The sequence below is a fragment of the Coregonus clupeaformis genome, chromosome 19, assembly GCF_020615455.1.
Source record: "Coregonus clupeaformis isolate EN_2021a chromosome 19, ASM2061545v1, whole genome shotgun sequence".
Lineage (NCBI taxonomy): Eukaryota > Metazoa > Chordata > Actinopteri > Salmoniformes > Salmonidae > Coregonus > Coregonus clupeaformis.
Window position 1 is genome coordinate 41,815,346 of NC_059210.1, and position 11,305 is coordinate 41,826,650.

An 11,305-nucleotide genomic window follows, 5' to 3' on the forward strand; every position below is an offset into this window, starting at 1 on the left:
AGGTTTGCACACATCTCAGGAGGGATTTTGTTCCACTCCTCTTTGCAGATCTTCTCCAAGTCATTAAGGTTTCGAGGCTGACGTTTGGCAACTCGAACCTTCAGCTCCCTCCACAGATTTTCTATGGGATTAAGGTCTGGAGACTGGCTAGGCCACTCCAGGACCTTAATGTGCTTCTTCTTGAGCCACTCCTTTGTTGCCTTGGCCGTGTGTTTTGGGTCATTGTCATGCTGGAATACCCATCCACGACCCATTTTCAATGCCCTGGCTGAGGGAAGGAGGTTCTCACCCAAGATTTGACGGTACATGGCCCCGTCCATCGTCCCTTTGATGCAGTGAAGTTGTCCTCTCCCCTTAGCAGAAAAACACCCCCAGAGCATAATGTTTCCACCTCCATGTTTGACGGTGGGGATGGTGTTCTTGGGGTCATAGCCAGCATTCCTCCTCCAAACACGGCGAGTTGAGTTGATGCCAAAGAGCTCGATTTTGCTCTCATCTGACCACAACACTTTCACCCAGTTCTCCTCTGAATCATTCAGATGTTCATTGGCAAACTTCAGACGGCCCTGTATATGTGCTTTCTTGAGCAGGGGGACCTTGCGGGCGCTGCAGGATTTCAGTCCTTCACGGCGTAATGTGTTACCAATTGTTTTCTTGGTGACTATGGTCCCAGCTGCCTTGAGATCATTGACAAGATCCTCCCGTGTAGTTCTGGGCTGATTCCTCACCGTTCTCATGATCATCGCAACTCCACAAGGTGAGATCTTGCATGGAGATTGACAGTTATTTTGTGTTTCTTCCATTTGCGAATGATCGCACCAACTGTTGTCACCTTCTCACCAAGCTGCTTGGCGATGGTCTTGTAGCCCATTCCAGCCTTGTGTAGGTCTACAATCTTGTCCCTGACATCCTTGGAGAGCTCTTCGGTCTTGGCCATGGTGGAGAGTTTGGAATCTGATTGATTGATTGCTTCTGTGGACAGGTGTCTTTTATACAGGTAACAAGCTGAGATTAGGAGCACTCCCTTTAAGAGTGTGCTCCTAATCTCAGCTCGTTACCTGTATAAAAGACACCTGGGAGCCAGAAATCTTTCTGATTGAGAGGGGGTCAAATACTTATTTCCCTCATTAAAATGCAAATCAATTTATACTTTTTTTTTGTAGTTATTCTGTCTCTCACTGTTCAAATAAACCTACCATTAAAATTATAGACTGATCATTTCTTTGTCATTGGGCAAATGTACAAAATCAGCAGGGGATCAAATACCTTTTTCCGTCCCTGTATGTATCCATCTTTCCAAACAACTTATGAATATTAAAGGGATACTTCGGGATTTTGGTAATGGGATTTTTATCTACTTCCCAAGAGTCAGATGAACTCGTGGATACCATTTTTGTCTCTGTCCAGTATGAAGGAAGTTAAAGGTAGTTCTGTTAGCCAATGCTAACTAGTGTTAGCGCAATGACTGGAAGTCTATGGGTATCTACTAGCATGCTAGCAGATACCCATAGACTTCCAGTCATTGCACTAACGCTAAATAGCAATTGTACTAGCGCTAGTTAGCAACTTCCTTCAAACTGCATGCAGAGACATAAAAATGGTATCCACGAGTTCATTGCCAAAATCTCGAAGTATCCCTTTAAGTGAGTTGAGTTTGTATAGTTGAAAAACAACTAAACAGCCTATTGAAGCCAATAGCATATAGGATCTTGACAGCAGTTATAGCACAGAACAATGAGCCAGATATTTCACCGGATGTATAAGTGTGAATAATCCGGTTGGCGTTTCCACTAACCACCAAATATGGTGATGAGAGGAAGCCTAGTGACCGGCAGTGGGAGAAGATGAAGGGAGATGGATTTTGGCCAACATTATGCACATTTTCTGATCGATAAAACATTTGATCTCAATACAGTTTTCAGTTCCCAAAACTAGAATCTGTTACGAACAGAGTGGACTAAGTTATGTAGATTTTACCTTTTGCCAAAAAAACTAAAAAAATGTGTTGTTTAGGAGTGCAAGGGCAAATTAAGTTATTGCACATGTGCACTTCAGAGTAGGCGTTCCCTAAAGGAAATATACAAATACATGCTAGAACGCGCCTATAGGATCTCGCTAGCTCGTGCTTGGCTCTGCCCCCCTCCTTGCTTGTTCTGCCCACTAGGACTAATTTGTTCCCATTGGAAATGACGGGCAGTGGTCTATCTTGGGTTAAGTTATAAAAATCGTTGGTTATACTGTCCACACAAACCAACATAGCAGAATTTGTATTGTGCAACACTGGCATCTTGTGTACAGAAAGCAAATAGCACTGCCTTTGTGACTTGAAAAAAATTGGCAATCTTTAAGATTAAAATTTTAAGTACATATTTGTCTAAAGCTTTTTAAATGTGTCATATGTTTTCAAAGAGCCCCTTTGTATGACATGTAAAATGTATGTTATGGTTGTACTGGAGAAAAAAAAGGGCTAGGTCTGCTGTTTTTCTGCTTATGACATAATATTATAGAGGATAGGGTGGAGGGTTCTCCAGATAAACCTGTAGGATAATCCACTAAACTGTATGAACTCTTTAGTAGGAATTTAACCCTAACAAAGTCAGTTATGTATAATGAACCATTGCATATTGGTTGTTATTACATGGTTAGGCCTATGTCAAAAATCGTATGTTATTTGTTTTTGCTGAATGGGCAAAGTGGAGTATTTGGTTTCCAAAGTAAACAGAATGCCTCTAATCTAATATTGCTTTTAAATGGTCTGTCAATAAATCCCAACACTTGCCACATGCATGCCTACGTCAAGGACTGCCTGAGAAACTGATTAAAGCTTCTCTTGAACTTGTCTGTTAATTAATGATAAGATTACCCAAGGAAGGCATATTTCCCAGCACAGTATTTTACAACATAGCATTTGTCCCACAGACTAAGAGCATGCACAATGAGTAAGCTATTGGCATTCCTGTTTTCCTAAATTGAACGTTTGTTTAAGGCAATTTAGAATAAAACGTGTTTTTGAGGACTGTTTTCCACAAGATGACCATGAGGATAGTGTGGGAATGCTTTCACCCTCCCTGGGGGCTAGAATCCCAACGTGTTTCACAGAGGAAATATAGACTTGACGGTTTTGGCTCCATTGAGTGTGGGGAAAACATTGTTTTTCAAACAGCTGATACAAATGACTAAACATTGCCTCTCTTTTTCAGCGGAAGCCACTGGTACAGTGCTTAAGGTTGTGTCTCATGTCAATGGACTTGGGGTGGTCAATCAGGGATTTGAAACACAGGTATGTAAAGAAGAAATTGCATGCTTACATTTTTCAACATGTACAGTATGTGAATTGATGAATAAACAGACACTTCATTCCTCTCAGGAGGATGACATTTCAGTTAGTAACAGAAGCAGTATCAAAGAGGAGCAGTCAAGAAAAGGATTGGGATTATATTTAAGGTATGCCAATCAAACTAAATGAGTTTAGTTTTGTCTCACCCACTCAGTAACATGGTGTTGTTAGTATCAGTAAATGTCTGTACATTTTGCAGAGCGAGAGAGACAATACAATTTTTCTGTAATGTGTTTGTTTGATTGAATTCCAGCTTCAGACAATCATCTTGTCCCTGCTTGTATCTTGAGCTATCCTATTTCATGAAGTCCTCTTCATGTTTTTGAACTGATAAGAGAAACCTCCCAATATAAATACAAGGCAGCGTAGTCCATTACCTGACACCACATCAAGCTATTGTGCAGAAGAGAAAGACAAGCTGTAATGTCTTTGTTGATTATTAGATCAATATAACAATGGTTGTTTGTAATATGCCGTGGTAACTAACCTGTTCTTTGATTGGTTCTTTAGTAAGATTTCCAAGCCTATTAATGCCACAGAGGATTACTTTAAAGCTCACTCCAAAACCATCAAATACATTGTGCTGGGCTTGCTCGGAGCAGGTATTTTATTTTAATTTAACCCTAACAAATGGACATATTGGGCTGCTAATTTACATAGAGCATGGCTAATTATAAGGGTTGTCTTTTGTGCAAATACCAGAAAATAAAACCAGACTGAATTAGAAAGTTGTACAGTATCCTATAAATTATCCTATGAAAGTTAAATGTTCTAAGAATCAGTCCCCTGCCAATTGCTTATCACAACAATGTGATGCTCTTTTGATCTTACCTTTGTTTCAATATCACAGGCTATGTGGCATACTTCATCACAGCCTGCGTATTGGACTTTGAGAGGGCCATTGCCCTTGTGGTCCTCACCAGTTTGGCAGTTGTCTCCAAAGCCTATGACCTTCTGAAGACATACAAGGGAGATAGCATAACCAAATGTTTCATACCTGCTCAAAGATGCTTCAACAATTTCCGGGGATGGATAATAGGGTAAGCAGTTATTTCATATGGACACTTTAAATGAATTAATTTGGTGAGTGTCTATTTCTCTGTTGACTGAGAGTCTGTTGTGGGTTCTTTAGAGTTTTTGTTGTTGCGGTGCTGGCCCTGCTAGTGACTTGGCTCATTGTGGACACAAGCAAGCGACCAGAGCAGCTCATCTCATTTGGAGGGGTCTGCATGTTCATTCTAGTCATTTTCATCTTCTCAGCCCACAGGACAGCGGTAAGCATAACAGCAAATCGCTCCGATCCCATCCCAGGGTGAGAGTGGACAGGTTTTCCCATAACGCATGTCTACCTGTAATAACACGTGATTGGTTATAACCTCTTATCTATGACTGTTTTCTTTAGACTTTGAATTTCCTGTGGGCGTCTTTTGGCCTTGTGTGTCTTTTACCAGTTACACCTAGTAATTCCTTCCAATGACTCACCATTTTATGGAGAATCCCTTGTTAAACAACAATGCATATCCAAACATTGTTTGAAGATTATGTCAAGTGTGTTTGTCTCTGTTTCAGGTGGCATGGAGGCCAGTTTTTTGGGGTCTTGGTTTACAATTCTGTATCGGACTGTTTGTCATAAGGACAGAGCCAGGACTCACAGCTTTCCAATGGCTTGGCGAACAAGTGCAGGTATCTTTATTGCTGAAGTGCTCCTTATCTTAAAGAAGTAAACCTTGACTACCTGGAAATTGTCATTGTATCTGGGAGGTCCCTCTTTTATGAGGCACAGTGGAATCTGATAGATGGCCCATAAAGCTATTTACAACCTCTTAAAGACGCTTCTTTAATCTAAAACTGATATTTTGTCTTAACCATTGATATGAGACAGTATTATCCAAGTCCCAATTGTAGCTAGTTGCATGGAATGACAAACTATGAGCCTCATTGTTGACATAAATACATATGACCAGACAATCATCTTTTCCCTCTTGATTTATTATTTCAGATATTCTTGAACTACACAAAAGAAGGGTCATCATTTGTTTTTGGATCACTAGTAGACGACATCTTCGCATTTCAGGTCAGTGAGCAATATTTCAGTAGATGTACTAGAAACATTGTGTTATTTTATAATTAATCCAGGATTTATCAATATATTTCCCTGTTCCTTCTCCAGGCTTTGCCCATTGTAATATTCTTCAGCAGTGTAATGTCAGTCCTTTATTTCCTTGGAATAATGCAATGGCTCATCATTAAGGTAAGAGACCTTCAAACATTTACCCTTTACGAAGTTTCTGTGTTAGGTTTGGGCAGAGTCATATAATTTACATATGGCTCTATGTTTGTGTGTACGGTATGATTTATGTTTACAAGAAGCCATGCGTTTTTCCCCTTTCAGATCGCATGGGTCATGCAGATAACGATGGGAACCTCACCCACTGAGACCTTGAGTGTTGCAGGCAACATATTTGTTGGACAGGTACATTTGCCTGTTTGTAGTCGAGGGTATTTCAGTTCTTACTTCAATATAAGAATTACTGGAGGAAACATATACTTAAGATAACACCATTGTAGTAGTTATACTAAGTGATGTTTACACTTTACATTGTCTTACAAAGTAATATTAATGAGGATTAGGCAATACAAAGTTGATTTACTGTTTAACAGATTACTTTTTTTTTTAAGTGAGGCGAGCGAGCAAATAAAAATAAAATGTATGAAAAACATACAATACAATTTGTAAAAATCCTAAACAAACTTAGTACAACACCTACTGACCTTACCAAGAGATTTTAGCCTTTTGAATAATGGTTTTGGAATGACAGTCACAGGGACCACAGTTTGAGTCCTGGTCAGGGTAACCCCCTAATTAGCTCTCGAGAACTCAAGGGGATATAGCACCCAGCCCTAGAGATCTCAATTGAACTCACGGACCACAGCTGGATCAAAGAAATGCAATCCCGACGCTCTGTAAGAAACCTTTATAATCCTCGCTTGCAATACGGTTTTGTAAACGTTTGGAACTTGACTTTCACATCAGGGAGAAAGAATCTTTCAAACACAAAATATGCACTTACTGTATGTAGATCGCAGAAATGTTCCATGTGCACAAAAAGGTTATTTCTCTCAAATTTTGTGCACAAATTTGTTTATATCCCTGTTAGTGAGCATTTCTCCATTGCCAAGATAATCCATCCATCTGACAGGTGTGGCACATTAAGAAGCTCATTAAACAGCATGATCATTACACAGGTGCACCTTGTGCTGCGGACAATAAAAGGCCACTCTAAAATGTGCAGTTTTGTCACACAACACAATGCCATGGATGTCTCAAGTTTTAAGGGGGTGTGCAATTGGCATGCTGACTGCAGGAATGTCCACCAGAGCTGTTGCCAGAGAATTGAATGTAAATTGTTCTACCATAAGCCGCCTCCAACGTCGTTTTAGAGAATTTGAAAGTACGTTCAAAAAGCCTTTCAACCACAGACCACGTGTAACCACGCCAGCCCAAGACCTCAACATCCAGCTTCTTCACCTGCAGGATTGTCTGAGACCAGCCACCCGGACAGCTGATGAAACTGTGGGTTTGCACAACCTAATAATTTCTGCACCAACTGTCAGAAACCGTCTCAGGGAAGCTAATCTGCGTGCTCGTCGTCCTCACCAGGGTGTTGACCTGACTGCAGTTCGGCATCGCAACCAACTTTAGTGGGAAAATGCTAGTCTTCGTTGGCCACTGGCACGCTGGAGAAGTGTGCTCTTCATGGATGAATCCCGGTTTCAACTATACCGGGCAAATGGCAGACAGCGTCGTGTGGGCAAGCGGTTTTCTGATGTCAACGTTGTAAACAGAGTGCCCCATGGTGGTGGTGGGGTTATGGTATGGGCTGGCACAAGCTACAGACAACGAAAACAATTTGATTTTATCAATGGCAATTTGAATGCACAGAGATATTGTGACGAGATCCTGAGGGCCATTGTCGTGCCATTCATTAGCCTCCATCACCTCATGTTTCAGCATGATAATGCACGGCCCCATGTCGCAAGGATCTGTACACAATTCCTGGAAGCTGAAAATGTCCCAGTTCTTCCATGGCCTGCATACTCACCAGACGTCACCCACTGAGCATGTTTGGGATGCTCTGGATTGACATGTACAACAGTGTGTTCCAGTTCTCGCCAATATCCAGCAACAGCCATTGAAGAGGAGTGGGACAACATTCCACAAGCCACAATCAACAGCCTGATCAACTCTATGCGATGTGTCGCGCTACATGAGGCAAATGATGGTCTCACCAGATACTGACTGGTTTTCTGATCCACGCCCCTACCTTAAAAAAAAATAGATATCTGTGACCAAGAGATGCATTTCTGTATTCCCAGTCATGTGAAATCCATAAATTAGGGCCTAATGAATTTATTTCAATTGACTGATTTCCTTATATGAACTATAACTCAGTAAAATCTTAACAAATTAACAGATGATTAATTTGATTCACATAATTCGATCCACCATGATTGCTCAAATCATGTGAATCAAATTAATAATTTGTTTATGGTGAACAGTCGTTTTAGTAAAAATATATTTAGCTAGCATTCGTTTTGGATTATGTGGCTGCAAAACTTGTTTTGTAGATACTTCCAGTTGATTTGGGCATTCAATTTATGGGACATTGCAATTCAATAGATGCTAGTCAGCCAGTGCAAAGTAAACACTGCTAAGGTAAGATAAATATGACTAAACAATAAAAGGTACATTTCCTGAAGAAAACGTGTGTGCTTGCTTCAGCTGTGTAAAAATATTTGTATGGTAATCGTTCGTTTCGTTAAAGAATTGTGTAAAATAATATATTAATATGAATCAAATGAATCGTTCCAATTGTTATGAAAAAACAAGTGACGCAGGGCATCCGTCAAACATTAAATTAACTTTGTTAGGCTGCATCGCAGTGCTAGCTGTGCCACTAGAGATCCTGGTTCGAATCCAGGCTCTGTCGTAGCCGGCCGCGACCGGGAGACCCATGGGGCGGCGCACAATTGGCCCAGCGTCGTCCAAGGTAGGGGAGGGAATGGCTGGCAGGGTTGTAGCTCAGTTGGTAGAGCATGGCGTTTGCAACGCCAGGTTTGTGGGTTCGATTCCCACGGGGGGCCAGTATGAAAAAAAAAAAAAAAGGAATGCACTCACTAACTGTAAGTCGCTCTGGATAAGAGCATCTGCTAAATGACTAAAATGTAAAAATGTAAATGTCTGATTATATCCACCTGCTGTGTAAAGTTCTTTATTAAAACATTCCTCTTTATAATGTTTTCTTCATCAGACTGAAGCACCATTGCTGATTCGCCCCTATTTGATGGACATGACCAAATCTGAAGTGCATGCTGTCATGGTTGGAGGCTTTGCCACCATTGCAGGAAGTGTGATGGGTGCATTCATCTCATTTGGGGTAGGACCAAAGAGTCATCCCTCCAATGCACCCAGGTTTTCATATTTTGTCTCAGTTAATTCTAATGTGCCTGATCTTCATTGTTATGTGAGATTGAGATTGCTCATCGCCCCACAGATTGATGCATCCTCTCTGATATCTGCCTCTGTAATGGCTGCCCCATGTGCCTTGGCTATCTCCAAGCTGTCCTATCCGGAGACAGAGGAGAGCAAATTTACGTCAGAGGAAAATATCAAAGTGGCTTGTGGGTATGTGTTTTTGTGTTTTGTGTTAGTGTGTATGTGTTTGCCATTTACCAATTTTTTACATTCCCCTGCATTTTGTATATATAGTATACTTTCTGTGTTTCATATTGGGCTGTCTTAACTCCCCAGTGATGAAAAGAACATTTTGGAAGCAGCTAGCAGTGGAGCAGCTGCATCAATAGGCCTTGTTGCTAATATAGCTGCCAACTTGATAGCATTCCTTGCGATACTGGCGTTCATCAATGCATCTCTTGAGTGGCTGGGAGGCCTGGTGGGATTTCACTCTGTCACATTTGAGGTATGCTCCAGGTAGCGCCACATACCTTTATCCCATCTCACATTTAAAGATCCCTTTGTCTTGACTTGACACCCATGACTTACCCAGTACTTCGTGATGAGTGATGGACACGCTTTGTCATTTTTTTTATTTTAACAGCATGGCTGAATAATTGTGCACATCACAAAATAAGATATGATTATTATTTAAATGTGCCTTGGTAAGATGTCCAAATCATCGAAATAAAGTTGATACTTTATAGACTGGAAACTATCAACCCCATCATTTATCCTTGCTCATTATGTTCTTTGCACCCATAGATGATCTGTTCCTATGTGTTCATGCCTGTGGCTTTCATGATGGGGATACCATTTGAAGAGAGTTTCACAGTAGCACAACTAATCGGCACCAAGCTCTTCCTCAATGAGTTTGTGGCTTATCAGAAGCTGTCACAATTGAAGGGAAACAGAGTCAACGGTCTGGATGAAATTGTTGACGATGAGAGGCAATGGATCTCAGTGAGTATGCTTTTCCCAATCTTATAATTGGTGTACAAATACTGTATGTGCTTATTGGAAATTATTATGTGAATAAAATCAGAAATACTACTGTACATGCATACTGTAGTATTACTGATTACTACCAAAACATGTGGATGTGGACACGTGTACATTCCTCCACATGTGTAAGACCTGTGAATTGACCTGTGTATTATGGAAGTGGCTTTGTTTCTCTGTAAGTGTATCTTACATTTTAGTCATTTAACAGATGCTTTTATTCAGAGCGACTTACAGTCAGAGCATTCATCTTAAGATAGCTAGGTGAGACAACCACATCACAGTCGTAGCAGAATCTTCTAACGTACTGAGTTTCCACATTTACAGGTCAGATCAGAGATCATCTGCACTTATGCTCTGTGTGGATTTGCCAATTTCAGCTCACTGGGGATCGTAATTGGAGGCCTTTGTGAGTATAAGATTCCACACTTTGTACCACCTTATCTTTCTCCATGTGTTGCCATCCATTAGAATGTATTTTTAACTATTTCCATATCTTGTGATGTTACTTTATAGCCTCCATATGCCCATCCAGAAGAGGCGACATCTCCTCTTTAGTGTTGAGAGCCCTGTTCACTGGGACCTGTGTGTCTCTGATTAATGCCTGTATTGCAGGTCTGTGCTTATTTTCACTTCAAAACTATTCTTGATATCAGTTTCTCTATCATCTGACCTCTCCTGGGTGTATCATCTCACATGTTAATTTTTTTATTAGTATGTGCAGGAGTGCAGGAGCATCATGCTTGCTTTGTTTCTTTGTGACCTCTCCAGGTATTCTCTTTGTTCCTCCTCTTGGCTGTTTGGATGTTTTCAGGACCTCCTTTTTCAACACCACAAATATAGACCTAAAAGCCTGCTGTATTGATCTCTTTGGAAGGTAGGTTTGAACAATTACAACAGTAAAAGAGGGGTTAAGAGCAGATATCCGGATATAACAAGTTTCTCTACAGATCATTCTCCAAATCTAACCAAATACTTTGTTGCAGCACTGTGAACAATGGGACCATCTCATTCGAGGGCTCCTGGAGCACGGTGACCAACGCCACTTTGTACTTTACGAACTGCTGTGGTCTCTTTGATAATGCAGTTTGTAACTAGGTCCTCCTGTAAGTCCTTTTATATGTTGATTACCAGTGAGTAGATACACTTATTCAGCTCTTTGTATGTATATATTATGTTTCATAACTTTTATTCACATTTGATTGTATATATTTATACTATAAGTAATGTAGATTAAACTCTGTCCAGAAATTACAAAATGAAGATAAAGCATGTACAGATAAAACAAGTCCTTTAACAGGTTGCCTTTTTGATTTTAATTATGATAAATATAGTTATTTAGTTCTAAAGATTCACCCTTTCATTCAAAGAGTCAGAGGACATATATAGAAATCAATGTAAAGAAATGCTGAAATGTTCTATATAATGATTGTAAATTGTAAGAGTGGATT

At 40.4% G+C, this 11,305-nt stretch overlaps 1 protein-coding gene across 1 annotated transcript; it reads left to right on the plus strand.

Annotated features, from left to right (window-relative positions):
• The first annotated feature begins 2,864 nt into the window (after nt 1-2,864).
• On the plus strand, nt 2,865-11,293 carry slc28a1 (solute carrier family 28 member 1). Its single transcript, XM_041837481.2, has 18 exons — nt 2,865-2,939; nt 3,201-3,280; nt 3,368-3,444; nt 3,848-3,939; nt 4,188-4,377; nt 4,470-4,611; nt 4,907-5,020; nt 5,337-5,411; nt 5,508-5,588; nt 5,730-5,810; nt 8,650-8,775; nt 8,893-9,023; nt 9,150-9,318; nt 9,618-9,815; nt 10,182-10,263; nt 10,371-10,469; nt 10,626-10,731; nt 10,841-11,293. The coding sequence occupies exons 1-18, from the start codon at nt 2,936-2,938 to the stop codon at nt 10,950-10,952; spliced, it is 1,959 nt and encodes a 652-aa protein (XP_041693415.1). The 5' UTR covers nt 2,865-2,935; the 3' UTR covers nt 10,953-11,293.
• The last annotated feature ends 12 nt before the right edge of the window (nt 11,294-11,305 follow it).